General features: G+C 49.8%; 3 protein-coding genes across 3 annotated transcripts; 1 reads left to right on the plus strand and 2 right to left on the minus strand.

Moving 5' to 3' along the window:
- Positions 1-1,069: 1,069 nt before the first annotated feature.
- Positions 1,070-2,618, minus strand: ATNIH1004_001006 (MCT family MFS transporter; the record flags this gene model as incomplete). Its single annotated transcript, XM_033565706.1, has 3 exons — positions 1,070-1,496; positions 1,654-2,344; positions 2,429-2,618. The coding sequence occupies 3 exons, from the start codon at positions 2,616-2,618 to the stop codon at positions 1,070-1,072; spliced, it is 1,308 nt and encodes a 435-aa protein (XP_033431463.1).
- A 756-nt stretch (positions 2,619-3,374) lies between these two features.
- Positions 3,375-4,148, minus strand: ATNIH1004_001007 (uncharacterized protein; the record flags this gene model as incomplete). The annotated part of the gene is made up of 2 exons (XM_033565707.1): positions 3,375-3,654; positions 4,135-4,148. 2 exons carry the CDS (start codon positions 4,146-4,148, stop codon positions 3,375-3,377), a joined length of 294 nt encoding a protein of 97 aa, XP_033431464.1.
- Positions 4,149-4,960: 812 nt separating this feature from the next.
- ATNIH1004_001008 (putative Nonribosomal peptide synthetase) lies at positions 4,961-17,061 on the plus strand (the record flags this gene model as incomplete). The annotated part of the gene is made up of 10 exons (XM_033565708.1): positions 4,961-5,161; positions 5,217-5,484; positions 5,532-5,677; positions 5,755-6,103; positions 6,171-9,628; positions 9,696-10,137; positions 10,198-10,499; positions 10,560-12,912; positions 12,973-14,183; positions 14,242-17,061. The coding sequence occupies 10 exons, from the start codon at positions 4,961-4,963 to the stop codon at positions 17,059-17,061; spliced, it is 11,550 nt and encodes a 3,849-aa protein (XP_033431465.1).
- Between the last annotated feature and the right edge of the window lie 463 nt (positions 17,062-17,524).

Here is a 17,524-nt window from a genome sequence, read left to right on the forward strand (position 1 = left end):
AAATATCAGCGAGGCCATGCCATATACAAACGATGCGCTGACCCAGTTCTCAAAGTAAGCAACAGATCAAAGCCAAGGTTCTCCTAGTCTTAATGGCGCTACTATGCCCGCACGTCGTACTTACGGCTACGTTTGCATAACAGGAGTCGCTAGTTGGGAGGATAATGATAGTGAAGACTAACCCTTTTAAAACAGATTGCGTGGAGCGCGAACATAGTGGATCAAGATTGGACTTCTGTATGTATTTAACGTGGCTTAATTTTGTTTCAGCGGAAAAGGCATTTATTCTGCTATTCTCTTCACTCTAGAAGCTAGCAGTCTGTCCTTAGAATCATATCTCGCAGCCAAATTTTCAACCCCCGGTGGCCATCCGTTAGTATACATTTGTAAATAGAATGCCTGTTAATTATGCATCTAGGTTCACTGTGAGACAGAAGCGCATGATATTTAGGGGTTGATACATCACAAATTGTCAGCAATATGTCCTAATTTAAACCTTCGAGTGACTACCGCATTTAAATAACTACTTCCGGCTAAATTACTAATAGGGGATCTTCATGCACGTATAGCTTAGCAGAAGTCCCGTCTCCAGTATACAGACGATGTGAGAAATGCCCAATCCAGGCTACATATGCCTATTAAGTCAAGAAAAGATTCCACGATATGTACAAAGTGGGCTAAATGATGCCGTCCGTATAAGAACCCTGAGGTAATTTCTGAGCATCATACTCCAGGCTGTTCATTATATACCTAATCTTTAGGGAACTGAACCTCAAAGCCCATTATCACATTATCGACTCAGCACATAGGTCAATGGAGTGTCAGTGTGGCATAGTAGGTACTTCGTCTGAAATCATCTCATGGAATAGTATTCCGAGGCTAAGAGAACAATGTGAAATGCTGCTACAGAGTTGCCTTTTTTTGGGGCCGATTACTTGTACGTAGGGATGTAATATTGTTGACGGTAACACGCCCCGATCCGGTCAGGCCTGTTCACTGAAGATTTGACCCCGACCAGAATGAGAAGGGTAAATGCCAGCAGTTCTATGCTGTGAACAGTAAATCGGCATCACACTTTCACCAAGGCAATTCCACTTTGAAGATAGCGAGCTATGGCAAAAGACAAGAACCCTCCAAATTCCATAACCCCACTGAAGACAATCATGCCCGTATAACTCCCTCCCCAGCTCTTGATCAATGCGCCGCCAATAGGGCTGCCAAAGAGCGCGCCCAGGCTCGCCATTCCATACATTGTGCCAATCCGCTGACCGACCTTGCCCAGCGGTGAGATCTGTGCCATAATAGTTGGAGCTAACGACACGAATGCACCCGAGGCAAAGCCAAAAACTGACGCAAACACAATGATGCCAGTATTCGACGTTACCGGGATGTAGATTGCCAGTATACATATAGATGCAATACAGCTCATGATTAACATGATATTAAATCGGCCGAACCGGTCAGCAAGATAATTGGGTATCGTTCGGCCGAAGAGACTGCAATGGGCCAGAGTGGTTAGCCATATCCTGCGAGAGTAGTCTTTCAAGTACTCAATCGAGCCAGAGCAGACTGATTGCTCCGGCCTGGGTTGTTGCCCGAAGCTCAGAAGTCTCATGGACACAGGTCACATCGATCCCAGGGGTTAATTCATACCTGGCTCCATTGAAGATGGCTACCGTATAGACAGCCATGTCCTGGCTCATACCTAGGTGTTCTGCCTCCGCGACCAAGTAGTTGACCGGAGTAAATAGACCAAATGAGAATAATAAGGTCCCGATACTCACGATAATGAACTTCAAGTCTTGGAATGGTTCAAGATAGTCCTGGATTCCACCCACGTTCCTTGGTGGTGGGAGGCGTGTCCTAATTACTAGATTTGCGACCACTAATAATCCCAGAATAAGAAATGCAGATATCCGCATACTCCAGGGGAAATCCACTTGTGGAAGCAATTTATTAATCATGATAGGGAATATTACCCCTCCTAAACTGGAGCCAGACGTGACAATTCCAGTTGCTAATGCCTGGTGTTTGGTAAACCAACCCGGTGTAGCACCTAATGCTACATAAAAGCACATACTGGCACCAATACTGCTGCAAATCCCTTGAGAAAGCAGGAACTGGTAATACTTTGTGGACAATGATGCCATCATAAGACCGAAGACGTGCAGAAAAGTCCCAACCAATAAAAGCCATGGCGGACCGTAACTGTCGAGGACTTTGCCAATAAAAGGACCTCCCAAGAACATAAAGAATACCTCAAGTGATGTAATCCAGGAGACAGTGCTAGAGTTATAGGTTTTCAACTGATGTGTTTCGTAATAACCCTGAAATATGCCAATGCCTGGGAGCAGTGGTCAACTCAGCTCAATGGAATGCAGAAACGAGCGAGAACAGGACTTGTCAAGAGCCGGATGATCGTACATACAATTTACCCATCCAAAGCTCACGAAGAGACAGCAGAAACCACCCAGGACAACTAACCAGGCTCGAACTCCATTCTGCGGCGGGATACCAGTGTCGGAAGGCTCAGATTTGGCTGGATCGCTCTGATAGTTCACAGAGGGACGTGGTGGAGGCTCCGAACGGTCGAGCTGCGCGGTGGTAGCAGTGGACATTGTCATACATGTAGGCTTCCTTCAAGGAGAATCTTCAATGACTGAGAAGGCTGGGAAAAAAAGATGTCGCGAAATCTTCTTCTTTCTCGTGACAAAGTCCGGCCTGTGCACAAGATGACTAGTCCGATATAGGCAAGTAGGGAAAGCTGTGTGATTGACCACTCACATTGGGAGGGACGGCGCCAATGTGCAGCGAGATCTTGAGTGATTAAGAACTGATGTGGAAGCTCCAAGACAGGGGCAATGTAAGGCGAGCTAGCGTGATTCGCCTGTGAAATTATTCAGACATAATAAAATGCTCAAAACGCCTGATATCAGTGTGCGGAATGTGGATGGACAGAAGGCCCTGCTAAAATCTGACGTTGCCTAATAGCCATGCCGTACGCCATTGCTGTCTTACCTATTTTTACGCTACAGACAGTGAAGACATAACTCCCAGGTGCCCGGCGGGAAGTACCGCCCAGCCCTGCTAAGTCTCGATGGGAGCCGGAAGATTAGCGTTGATCAATCGCTTGTCGCCGGCTGTGGCGTCATCTGAGGTGACAAGCCATGTAACATCAGTGGCTACCTCTTCGTATTCATGCAGATCGCAAAAATGTCGTGACAAACCATGTAACATAAGTGGTTACCTCGGTTCGTATTAATGCAAATCGCGAAAATGTCGTGACAAGCCAAGAGAGCGCACAACAGCCCAGTTCTCGGCTCAGGGGCAAATCGAATGTTCCGAACATTCTTGATCATCGGCTGGCTTGCACGTCACGGCATGACATCCTTGTGCATGGTCTGGTATTGCTCAATAAGACCGCCCGGAAGCATGTACCCCTTTTGCAGGTACTCATACTTCGAATCCCCTCGCGCCCCGAACCCACCTGTATCAACTGCGGAGGGCGGGCTGGTGAGGCCGGCCGTGCAATCCCTCACGGTCGGTGGTGCATCAGTGCCAAGGGGTTTCGGACGGGCATCCCGCGCAGGATCGTTGTAGGGCGCCGGCTCTTCATTATCCGGCAGTTCCCGCGCCTGATGTGGCTCGAACAGCCTGTAGCTCTCCACGGGTAATCCGGAAGGAACAAGGCGTGTGGTTATTCAGCAGCGCAATGCTTAGTGTGCCTTTTGATCCACTCGGCTGGCGATCACCCAATCCTCCAAGACTCCGTAACCGATTTAGCTTCGGAAGTTTAAGAGACATGCCGCAGCCGAGTTATAACGATATTGTATTGTTGATAGTTGCAGAACGTAAGATCGAAGAACTGCGACGAGGTTATCTAGATCTGTGACGATGTCACCCACGTGTCGACGAGGTATTTGTGGTATCATGTAACTGCAGCAATATATTATTGGAGACATGCAGGGGTGCTGATCCTATTATGCAACGCCTTCTATTCTTGATATAGATATGGATCGTCTTCGGAGATGACCAGGGGATCCACGATCCACTATGAAATACGAGGGCATTATGCAACGAGGTCTTCGAACATTAGCGCTTAATACAGCAAACGGAGCCGAATTCTGCACAGACCGGGAATGCTGCATTGCCGGTAGAGGGCAAATAGATTCATTCGCGTTAGCCAATGATATTTCCAGACATTAAGCATGTGGAATATTGTGTAAGACAAGTAGTTTCTACAGAATTGGAGATAGCAAGGTACTTAGTCCAGTGCCTTCCGGATTCTCGGGCTTCCTGCGCCACTACCACCTACCCGGCGTGGATAGAGACGGTCAATGCACTTAGCACTCTTCCTATGGCGCGAGTTACTGAAGTCTAAGCGTAGTAAGGATGATAGCAAAGTCGTGCACGGGCGGTATACAATACGTACTTGTTCGGGAATAATTGACGTATACCATCAGAACCCACATTCAGAATGGAGCAATAATGAAGTAGGATTCTTGTTTCTTTGCTGATCGAAGATTCAATGGACACTTGAAAATTGATCTTGGCGCTGGAATTGACGAAGCCCGATGGATCGCCATCTGAGTTAATGGCTCGATACGCTCTCTCGATGATGGCGTGACAGAGATTTCCTACATTCTCGTGTCGAGGGTGTCATGAGTGGAATACCGGATGCTATCCAGACCAATACCTGTTTGGATATGGGTAGTAAAAGGAATCGTTAGTGCTGACATGACCGGCAATGACGTTGTCGCAATATCAGTTCTCGTGTATACGAAGTCTTAGGTCCTCGAGAGTGAACTGAGGGGCGGGCATCAAGAGACTTTCACGCGGTTACCTATGAAATATAAGATGGTAACCAAGCAGCGTAGCTCTTCGTTCAGATATGCAACAAGAACTTGCCCTGAACTTCTATTGAGATCAATCATAATATACATCAAGTTAGTCACTCAACATGCCGGCTCCTGCTATCCATCAACAGCCCCAGGAAGAGCTAAACGGCATAGTTGGCTATGCCTGCCGCGTTCCTGGTGCGTCGAGACCGGAGGAGTTATGGAAGCTCATCGTAGAACAGCGGGATGTCCGGAGGAAGATGCCAAAAGATCGATTCAATGTGGATGGCTGGTTCCATCCACACGGCCCTAACAAGGGGACTGTGAGTTTGATGCCTCCCGCATAGTTTGAATGTTACCTACTAAGTATGCCCTTAGACGAATGCGCCATATGGATACTTCCTCGACCAAGACTTGGGTCTTTTCGACGCTGGCTTCTTCCGGATTTCCGGTAAGGAAGCCGAGGCAATGGACCCTCAACAACGGATTCTTCTCGAGGTGGTGTATGAAGCACTGGAAGACGCTGGTATTCGGATACAAGACATAGCTGGGTCGAACACCTCTGTATACTGCGGCTCCTTCACCAATGACTACTTGAAAATAACCGATCATGACCTCGCCTCCTATCCTAAATATGCTGTGACTGGTAAGTCTTACTCGGCAGGAAGAACCACTCAGCTAACCGACTGGCAGGCACGGGACAGAGCATCCTGGCCAACCGAATCTCGTACTTCTTCGATCTCCATGGCGAAAGCATGACCCTAGATACTGCTTGTTCATCTTCATTAATTGCCTTGCACCTTGCCAATCAGTCTGTGACGACTGGACAGTCAGACATGGTCAGTAACAATTTAGCCTAGCCATGGGCAGTAATGAACTTACTATTAGCCCAGAAATAGAAGCTAACGGTCTGAAGGCAATTGTGGTGGGGTCAGCCTTACATTACCACCCGGGAATGTTTGTCACCATGCAAGACTTTGGCATGCTCTCTCCCGAGGGTCGGTCCCGTTCTTATGATGCTGGGGGCAAAGGCTACGCTCGAGGGGAGGGTGTGTGTGCGGTAATCTTGAAGCGAGTCGCCAGGGCCGAGCACGATGGTGACCGTGTCCGAGCAGTGATTCGAGGGACTGCCTCAAACCATGATGGTACCAAGAGCGGCATTACACTTCCTCGCTCGGAGGCACAAGAAGAACTAATTCGCCGAACATATCGGCAGGCTGGTATCAATACGCGAGATACGCGGTATTTTGAAGGGCATGGAACCGGTAGGTAAACTCCTTATTTTCGGATTGATATGAGTCGATATCTCGACTGACCCGGAGCGCACCACAGGCACAGCGGCAGGAGACCCTCGGGAGGCAAGGGCTATTGGATCTGTGTTTGGATTTGATGATAGGACTGAACCATTATTTCTGGGCTCCGTTAAAAGTAACATCGGCCATCTTGAGGGAGCAGCGGGCCTGGCTTCAGTAATCAAAACAACACTGGCAATCGAGAAAAAGCAAATACCTCCCAACCGGCATTTCGAGTGTCCCAATGACAAGATCGATTTCGGCGGTTGGAAGCTAACTGTTCCCACCGAGTGCTACCCATGGCCAGAAAACGACAGCTGGCGCCGCGCGAGCATCAATTCATTCGGGTATGGCGGGGCTAACGCACATGTCATAGTGGAAGCTTATCAGCGGCATTCTAATACCATCAACGGAATTAATGGTGTGCACACCAACGGCATTCCCAAGCCACCGCCGCTCTTCGTCGTGCCCTTTAGTTCCCATTCGGAAACAGCAGGTCGCAAAATGTTTCAGCGATTCGCCGAATATCTACGCCAAAATCCCGACTGTAACCTTGGCCATCTAGCACACACATTGAGCACCCGCCGGTCTTTACATGAATTGAGAACGTTTCTTATCGCGGATAGCCCTGCATCCTTAGCGGTACAGCTAGGCGAGCCCAGTGGCGAGAGCGTAGGTCCATCTTGGGTTCGGGAGAGGCCCTCCAGCCAGCGAATTGGGTTTGTCTTCACTGGACAAGGGGCACAGTGGGCATCCATGGGCCGAAGCCTGATTCAGCTCTGCCCCCAATTTGTCGGCTCCCTGCAAAGATGTGATGATATCCTACAGCAGCTTCCTGATAGGCCGGAATGGTCAGTGGTTGCCGAGCTAACCAAACCAAACGAGTCGTCCCGTTTGAATCAAGCGGAATACTCACAGCCTCTCTGCACTGCAGTACAGCTTGCGCTGGTTGATCTACTCCATGACTGGGGGATCACACCGGCCGCATGCTGTGGACATTCGAGCGGCGAAATGGCCGCTGCCTATGCAGCAGGCATCCTCCGCTTCGAGACGGCACTCATATACGCCTATTATCGGGGCAGATACACATCCAAATCTCGCCCCGAGGCGTATCCCGTGCCGGGGTCAATGATGGCGGTTGGCATGTCCGAGGCAGAGGCCACGAGCACTGTTGAAAGATATTCGGGCCGTCTGAGAGTAGCTGCGATCAATAGTCCCACGAGCTGTACCATCTCGGGAGATGAGGATGCAATTCTAGAACTCAAGGCCCACCTCGAACAGCGCAAAATCTTTGCGAGACAGCTGGTTGTATCACAAGCGTATCACTCCCACCACATGGAGCCGTTCTCCCACGTATATCAAGAAGCGATGGAGGATTGTCCCCTCACCTCCCCTGCCTCGACTCCAAAAGCCGAGATGTTTTCCAGTGTGACCGCTCGGACCGCTCGATATAAGGAAATGGGTCCTTCTTATTGGGTCAAGAATCTCGTGTCGCCAGTGAGATTCTCCGATGCAGTAACCGGGATCCTGCTCGATGAATTGGATCGGCCAAATGTCGATATCCTCCTCGAGATCGGACCTCATCCAGCCTTGCAGGGACCGACTCGCCAGACCATGTCCGCCCTGCAGAGGGACGTGCCCTATGTGGGCACTCTGAAACGTGGCCAGGATGATGTGGAGGCGATGCTGACGACCATGGGTCGCCTCTTTACCCTCGGGGTTAATATTGACTTCGACCGCGTGAACAATAATATCCATCCCAAACGACTCGAGGAACTGCCCAGCTATGCATGGGATCATTCTAAGTATTGGGCTGCGACTCGGCTGACAAAGGAGGTCATGCAGCGACCACACCGACATCCTCTCCTAGGGTTTCCGTTGCCCGGATGGACGGGGTCCAGTCAACGCTGGCGTGCCATTCTCCGAACTAGTGAGCTGCCATGGCTCACTGACCACAAGATCCAAGGAGCCCCCATTTTTCCCGCTGCTGGGTATATCAGCATGGTATTTGATGCGAGTCTGATCGCATGCGAGGGGCTTGAATGGAGCCAGATCTGTCTTCGAGAGGTCAAGATCATCTCTGCTCTTGCCATCACAGACAGCGACACCGGGAGGGAGGTGATCTTGGAACTCGTGAGGGCGGCCACTAATAATCCAAGGGATCCCTGTTTCACATTTTCGATCGGGTCATTTAATGATGACTCCACCTGGGTGGAAAATTGCCGTGGCTCGGTCCAGGTGGTCGCGGGGAAGGCTGCTACCCCGATGCGGCAACCTTCGTCTGAGCCGCTATTCGATCGGATCATTCCTCGTGAACGGTTTTATCGAGGGCTTCACCGAGCTGGACTACAGTACGGCGATCAGTTCCAACTCGTCGACAGCGATGTGGAATCTCAGCCTGGGCATGCGATGGCGCGACTTCGCTTCGAGGATACCTCGCTGGACCCCCGGAAGTGTACACTGCATCCGAGTTGGCTGGATGCTTCGCTTCATCCATTGTTTGCTGCGATTGAGGCTCAGACGGACGAGCCTCTGGAATCTGCCTTCGTCCCGACGTCTATCGAGACAATTCGCGTCTCGAAAGCATGCATGGAACACATCACCACCGGCAATACGATTAAATCGATGAAGACATACGCGTCGGTTTCCCAGCTGCAATCGAAGTTCGTTGTGGGGGATATTCGCGTGCAGTCTCTAGACGATGATGTGTGTGTGGAGATGTGCGGCTTGACATGCACCGCGTTGGGCGGCGTAGCACATGACGTTGGCCGGTCGCTCTTCAGCCGCACGCGATGGCTTCCCGCTTTTAGCACTCTGGGAACACATACGAAACTCTCGTCTCCTGAATTCCCCGAATACCTCGACTTGCACACCCTATTGCAGTGGTATGTTCATGAGTTTCCGACCTCGGTCATTTCATATGTCTTCGGGGGCGCTAGTCCGTCGCCCGCCGTTCTGCGGGTCCTAGGGGCCGAAGAGGGTTACAGGAGACGACATTCAAAGTTGGATGTACTGTCTGTAGCTGAGGCCGAAACGAATCTTTCTCAGACCAACTGCGACCTCTGTGTCCTCGAGGGAAGCCTAACTTCAAACTTTACGAATGCCGTGGCTCCGGGTGGCTATTTGATTAGTCCACACTCAACCTCTGACCAGTGGCAGTCCGAGCTCGTCTTGCGGCTTCAGAGCCCCAAATGGGATATCTGGAGGAAGCAGGAATCCACGACACCCAACGGTAGAGTAGCTGATACACCACTGGCCATAATAACTGATTCATCACCATCGCTTCGAACGAAGACCTGCATCGATATTCTCAGGCAGAGGAGGCGGGCAGTAGACATTTATGAAATCTCGGACTGCAAACTGCAGGACGTTGAATCGCTCCCGAAGGAGATCATTGTCTTGGCTTCTCTGGACACACCACTTCTGGTCCCGGGATCTATCGGAGAGGACGATCAATTTGAGAACTGCCAGAAACTGCTTTGCAGCCCCAGTCGATCTGTGATCTGGTGCTTGAAGGTTGGGCGGTTCACACATCGTGAAGGATAAGGCTAACAACTATTCCCAGGGTGCAACTTCGGTCTTCTCGGAAACGGAGCCTGATCAGGGCATCTTGTTCGGCCTCCTCCGCACTGCGCGGAGTGAGAATGAACTCAACAGGGTGGTGACACTTGACGTGGCATCGTCAACTACGGCTCAGACGCTTTCAGATACTGCTATGTATCTTCTCTCAGATTTGACCGGTGAAGATGAAGTCGCCCGTGACAATGAGGCCCTGTATATCTCAAGGATAGAGATGGATGATACACTCAATTCCAAACTTGCGAATGGTTATGGGCGATTGCCGCATCCCGAACCATTCCATCAAGACGAGCGTCTGTCCTTGAAACTACAGGACTGGGATTACCACAGCTTGCCAATCTGTGAGAAATTCCCTGGAGAGGAACTGGGTGAAAACGAAGTTGAACTGCGGGCCACCACGGTCGGCATTTCACTTCCAGGTTCTACCGGTATGCCGGGCCTGCTTAATGAATCAGCTTTCATCCTTTGCTAATTGATATAATTTCTAGGCGTTGACGTAGCGGGTGACGTGATCAAGAAGGGTAGACTGGTGACTGAATCGGCTTTCAGGGTTTCTGACCGTGTCCTGGCATTGGATGTTTCAACCGGTTCTCTGGGTAACACAATCCGCATTGATCAAAACCGATGTGTTCGCCTGACAGGGCTCGAGGACTCTGCACTGATGGGCGGCTCGGATCTCTGCCTGGCAATTTATGCTGTCCAATACCAGGCACAAATACAGCGGAATGATGGGGTTCTAATTGTGGGTATGGAACGGAATGTGTCACTGATGATTGTTCGGCTCTGCCAGGTGAGTCGCGGCTTTGATTTCAAGGTTCCTATCCACTTAAGCTAATTCACTGAACCGCAGAGACTTGGTGCACGGGTCACCGTTTTGGCTTCCTCTTCGAATGATGAGAAGAGGGTGAAGCATCACCTGCAAGCAGAGGACCGCTTCCTTGTTATCAATGATCTTGCTGCATTGGATCAACTTCACAGAGATGGTGTGAGGTACAATGCCATAATCCAAACGTATTCATCGGCGGCGCTTAACGTACCCGACGATTTAATCCTTCCAGGATCCCGCTCCGTAAGTATCGACCCGTTGGCCTCGCTTACCCCAGCAAAACATATCAGGGCATGCTTTATCGCCGATCTTGCAGACATTTGGCGACAAGATAATTCCTTCCGTACTTCGATCCTTGAGACCACGATGGCTATTGCCGAGGACGGTTTCCTGTCCGTAGACGGTTTCGATTTTACTTTTGCGCAGATTGGTTCCACGATGGAGATTAATGCAAAGGAAAACACACGCTTAATTCTCAGGGTACCTTTGGAATTGCAAGTACCGGTGTTACCTTCCCGGAACTCACCACAAGAAAGGCTATTCAAGCCAGACAGAACGTACCTACTTGCGGGAGGGTTCAGTGGCCTTGGAGTGGAGATCGTGCAATGGATGGTGCGGAAGGGCGCGCGGAATTTGGTCATTCTGAGTCGCAGTGGAGCGACCAGTGAGGCAGCACAGAAATGTCTTAACTGGCTCCAACAGCATGGGGTCAAAGCAACTGTGTTCTCTGGCGGCGTGTGCGACCCTAACATCGTCCGAAACTGTGTTAAATCGGCGAACCCAGCCCTGGCAGGTGTCTTCCAGATGGCAGGGGTCTATCGAGATGCCAGTTTACAGGAGATGACCGTTGGACAATGGAAGGAACCACTTCAGCCAAAGGTGGTAGGGACCAGGAACCTCTCCATAGCGACAGAAGGCATGGATCTTGATTTCTTTATCTGTTTCTCGTCAATCTCTGCAATTAGTGGAGCTCGCGGGCAGGCAAACTACAATGCTGCCAACACTTATATGGATTTCCTGATGAGGTGGCGCCGTGAGCGAGGCCTTCCGGGTGTAACATTGAACATCGGAATGGTTCTTGGGGCGGGTCTGCTGGCTAAGAATAGTGCCATCCAGGAGATTATGGAGCGGACAGGGTCTGACGGCCTCTCCGAAGTTGAACTTCTTCGGCATGTTGAAGAAGGCGTCCGTGCCGGCTCGTCAGCGACGATTCGAGATGCATCAGGGATTGACTTGTATCAAATTATCAGCGGCGCTCGGGTGACAGACAAGGACACCTTTCGATCTCGCAAGCCTCTTTACAAGAGCCTAATTGCCGACAGGGATTCAGAATCTGGAAGTGCCACCAATGCGGAGCAGGGGAAGACGGATATCAAAGTCCTCCTGCGCAGCGCCTCCGATGAAGCTAGGAATGAAATTGTCCTGGACGCGTTTCTAACAAAGCTTTCAACAATATCAGGGGTCCCTCGAGAAACGATTAATCCAGCCAGTTCTCTTGCAGGTTACGGCCTTGACTCCCTCGTCGCAGTTGAAATCCGAAACTGGTTCCTCAGGTCTGTAGGGGTGGACATTGCGCTTTTTGTTATTCTAGGAGCGAAGAGTATCCGCAGCCTCATATCTGAAGCGGTCAAAGGGATCCAAGATGAGGAAGAGCGCGCCACAGACGAACCCACAGACTCTACAGTCGCCGCAGATGCCGCTCTATCGCCTATTCCCGTCGGGAACCGCCCGGATCACATTCCTCTATCCACTTACCAGGGGCGGTTCTGGTTTATGCATAATGTGATGGAAGATAGAACTCACTTTAACCTTCGCGTAATTCTGCATCTTCAAGGCATACCGGATGTGAAAATTTTACAGGCAGCTCTTGAGGAGCTCAAGCGACATAATGAAATCTTGCGCACGGCCTTTATCGATGGCGACGAGTTTACCGAGCAGCGTGTTCTAAGCGATTGTCGTGTCCACCTTCCGTACCACGATCTCTCATCACGCAATGATCCATCACAAGAGCTTGACAACCTCACCCGTGAGTTACAGCGATTAGAACTTGATTTAAGCCATGGCGAATCTCTCAGATTCTCTTTGGCGAAGGTCAACGAGAGGAACTTCGCGCTTGTCCTCATCATCCATCATATTGTGATCGACAGAGGTAGTTCCGAGGAACTCTTGAATCAAATTTCCACATTCTATGATGATATTGCTCTTGATCGATTGTCTTCACGCCCTCGTGATCATGTGCAATATGCAGATTTTACCCTCTACCACAATGACAAGCTTCAGTCGGCCTCTGTACGGGCCAATATGGAATTTTGGAAGAAGGAGCTAGACAGCTTACCTGATCCGGGCCCGCTTTTGCCTTTTGCCAAGTCAAATAGAGGTGAGCTGTTAAATTGGTTCTTTGCTTAACTCTTCCCAAAAGCTAACCTATAAAATGCAGATGACGTAATCGAGATTCAAACGTTTACACATCATGCGACACTGGAAAAGGAATATTTGAACCGCATGAAACGCATCGGAGCTTCACTGAATGTCACTCCTTTCCAATTTGTCATGGCAGCATTTAGATCCTTCTTTTACAGGTTTACAGATGCCACTGATGTAGCCATCAATATCGTGGATGGGGGCCGTCCTCATCCGGATGTTGAAAAGGAGATCGGGGCTTTCATCAACTTGGTTCCAGTGCGCATCAAGCATACATTTGATGGCAGTTTTGAAGAAGTTTTGAAAGTCGTGAGAGATAAGATGCTGGAAGTCAGCGAGTATCCGGTCCCATTTGACTCATTAGTTCGCGAGGCATCGTCCCGAACTAACGTCGGCACTTTCCCACTCAGTCAACTGGTCATCAACTATCAAATCCATGGCAAGATGGCAAAGTACCCCACCCGTGACTTTGTTATTGATGACTACTTTACGGAGGACGTACCGACCGCCTCTGAGATCAATCTAGAGGCCATTGAAGATCAGGAAAATGGACTGAGAATCCGGTTCGAACACACAACGAAACTTTACGATATTCCTTGCATGCAGCGATTCCTTGAAGGATTCGTAGCATTTATGAGAAGTGTCATCAAGGACCACCGTCAACCCATTCGGGAGGTCCCCATTATTGGCCAATCTGAGCTTGACTCTCTGCGTGAGCAACACTGGACTATTTCACAGACCCCTATTTCAACGAAGCACTACTCGTTGATCGAACAGATTTTAAACATAGCCAAACGTCAGCCCACAGAATCAGCTCTAATCACATCTGATGGCGACACAATGACATATGGTGAACTAATAGATGCGTCAATGTCCGTCTCTGCGAGACTTATTGCCGCAGGAGCGACACCCAAGTCACATATATCTCTTCTTACTTGGCCAGGAATACAGGAAATTGTTGCAATTCTGGGTATCATCATGTGTAGATGTGCTTATGTTCCTCTCGACCCGGACTTCGCACCGGACAGGATATCCTTCATTGCTGAGGACTCGGGTTCAAAAATTGTCATGGTCGGGGATGGTCTTTCCAACCTGGTGAATCACTCTGGAGAACAATTATTTCCAAATAAACAGATTATCTCCATTGCAGAAGCAATTACATATCAGAAAAAGAAGGTTCTTCACCCTACCAGTCTGGACGATCCTCTTTATGTGACCTACACATCGGTAAGTCTTTCCGGCCTTCTGTTAAGAAAGTTACCAGATGACTGACGCAGCATTACAGGGAAGCACTGGAAAACCCAAAGGAGTTGTAATGCGTCACTACAATGCTTACCCCATGTTCACTGTAATTGAGAACGACTATAAATTCAATTCTGCAGACCGATTTCTCCACCAAATATCGATGTCATGGGATCTCTCGGCGGTACAAATATTCTCTCCGCTTCTAGCCGGAGCTACAATGTGCATTGCCTCCGCAGAAGCTCGCAAAGACCCGTTGCTTTTGGCGAGCTTTATGAAGCAGGCTGAGGTCACGTTCACATACTTCACGCCGACTCAGTTTGCCGTGCTTCTGGAGGCTGATGTCGAAACCCTTAGAACCTGTAAGCAATGGCGTTTGGCTTGGTTCTGCGGGGAAGCATTCCCTGTTAGACTTGCGCAAGCCTTCTACGACCTGAAGGTACCTGCTCGCCTGTTCAACACATACGGTCCATGCGAGGCTATGGTCCAAGTTACAATGTATGAGGTCTCTCTGCCTCCGAACACGGCAACTTCGGTGCCAATTGGCCGCTGCCTGCCTACATGCCAAGTCTATATACTTGACGAGGGGCAGAACCCGCTTCCGCTAGGATTGCAGGGAGAAATATATATTGGGGGACCGCAAGTCGGTACAGGCTACTTAAATCGGCAAGAGGCGTCCGCCAAAGGGTTCCCCGACGACCCATTCGCAGTGCAGCTAGTCGAAGACAAGGCGTACCTTGGTGGTAAAATGTTCAGAACAGGCGACCTTGGTCGTCTCGACCAAGATGGTATACTGCACTTCGTTGGCAGAGTTGCCGGCGACAAGATGGTCAAACTTCGTGGACTTCGAATCGATCTTGGCGAAATTGAGCACAATATCTTTCAATTTTCCCGCAATGAATACAACGGTTTCCTTACTGATGTCTGCGTCGTCGCACGCCATATCAAAGATGAAGTACGAGGCACTGCAAGTGTAGCCGATGATCGCCAATTAATCGCTTTCCTGGTCTCTCGGAGGCATGATAGTGCCTCTAGACTTCGGTTTGTGCAAGAGCTCTCGCAGAGCCTCACCCGAACTCTTAATCAGTACATGATACCCACTGGTTTCTACTTTCTGGAAGCTCTGCCAACAAGCATCGGCGGGAAGACAAACCGGCAAGCTTTGTTAGGGCAGAACCTGGACGGATTGCTCCATTCTGGCCAGTCGCTCCCTGTTGACGAAGATTCTAAACACGAGCAAGATAGAGATCTAGGTACGAATTTCATTGAGAAGGTCACGGATTATTTCCGTGAATTACTCCAGGTACCAGATACCACAGAGTTGGGTCTAGATAGCAACTTCCTTGAGCTAGGTGGCAGCAGCATCCTACTCATGCGCTTGCAAAAGAAGTTACTCAAAGAGCTGAATGTGAAGGTTGCGCTCGGAAAGTTGTTCTCAAACCCTACTCCAGCCGCTATTGCGTCCCTTCTAGGTGATGTCACTGTCAAGCCTATATCTATTCAGCCTACTGCACAAGAACATGCAAAAAGCTCAAAGGTGAACAAGCCGAATGACCAACACGTGAATGACAATGCCCGTCCAATTAATTGGCACGAAGAAGCTCAGCTACCTAACGATAGCCGATTCCACATTCCTGCTCCAGATAGTGACGACCTATTTGATGCTCCCGATCCAACAGATATATTCATGACAGGTGCAGACAGCTTTATGGGCATTCATTTCCTGGCGGAACTTCTTTCACGCAGCCAAAACATGATTTATCTCGTCGGTACAGAGAAGCGATTGACAAAAGATCATCTCTTGTCTGAGTTCCGCCACTTCAACCTTTTAACAGGCAGCGTCAATGAGCGAGTTCTCACTTCTCGCCTTAATGTTCTCGGAGGAACCATGACACAGCCTCACTTTGGGCTAAGCAGCAGCAAGTTTGCCCTTCTTGGGTCGCGTGTACATACTATATTCAGCCTGGGCGTTTCTGTTTCGCTTCTGAAGTCATATCATGACCTTCATAATGTGGACATTCGGCCTGTTCGCGATTTAATCGAGCTTGCCGCGTGCGGAGACCGGGTTAGCAATATCGTTCATCTTAGCACCTGGAGTGTACCCCAGTTACAATCTTGGTCTGGGACGACGCGTACCCCACGGATCATTAGATCCGAAGAAAGTGCTGAGACATATGCACCACCTGCAAGCGGTGAACAAGGCTATATCAAAGCGCGCTGGGTGGCGGAGATGTTATTCCACAATGCCGCCAAGCGAGGATTCCCGGTTAAGATTTTCCGAGGAAGTGCCATGACCGGTTCGACCAAGTCCGGGGTACCTGAATATCGGGATGGTATCATCCAGCAGACTATCATGGGCATGATACTCACAGGAACTGTGCCTGAACTTGATGGGTTTGTAGCCGATTTTGTGCCTGTTGACCATTTGGCATCCTGGCTTTACTCGCTATCATTCAATGACCTTGAGCAGGAACACAATGATAGTGACCTTCCTCCAGCCGTCAAGAGTCCAGGTGCTACATATTACCATGTGACGAATCCATCACCGCTGCCTCTAAGCCGCCTTGTGGAGCTGATTCCACAGCTTCGCCCAACACTGGTTGCTGCAGGGGCAAGGTCGTTGCCGCTAGATCGATGGCTGGAAAAGGTGGAAAGCGAAGCTTCTACTGGTGCTGGAGACGATTTGCGATGGGCTGCTATGAGAGACCTCTTTCAATCCGGCCACAACATGTGGGCTTTAGATACCGCAGCTACTCAGAGCGCGTTGCGTCGGGCGGGAGAACGTCCTGAGGCTTGCCCTCCCGTCGATGCCAAATACTTGAAGCGACTTCTGGAAAACTGGACGGCTGCAGTGAACAACTAATCAGTATACAATATGTATAGAAGAGGAAAGGCCGCTTTGCTGCTACGATTTTTCTGTTTTGGTGATTCATCTTGTGCATGTTCTTAAACACAACCGTCTTTGATAACAGAGATAGATAGCTTAGACATCTAAGACTAGATAATCCTAGCACAAATGAATCAACTGCTAAGTAAGCTGGCATGAGTTAATAGACCTCTGTCCAATTAGTCCACTGTACTCACTAGAAATGTCCGCGACATAAAAACAGGAACATCCCGGACGAAACGGACAGGGACAGCTAGTTGCTTACGATTTGCCGCAGGCTTTACCGGAATCCAGGCCACTCGCTAGCATGAGACCATAATGTGACTATACCATTGGAGGCCTATTTCCCTCTCTGCCCTACCTAGCACTATCGGATCCTGTCTGCATTCCAACCCAGGAGTGCGAATTCCTACTCTGCGCAGACCCCCGATGGCCGCAT

This window comes from Aspergillus tanneri, assembly GCF_003426965.1.
Source record: "Aspergillus tanneri strain NIH1004 chromosome Unknown AapTan_2_pilon_pilon_pilon, whole genome shotgun sequence".
In the NCBI taxonomy this organism is placed as follows: domain Eukaryota; kingdom Fungi; phylum Ascomycota; class Eurotiomycetes; order Eurotiales; family Aspergillaceae; genus Aspergillus; species Aspergillus tanneri.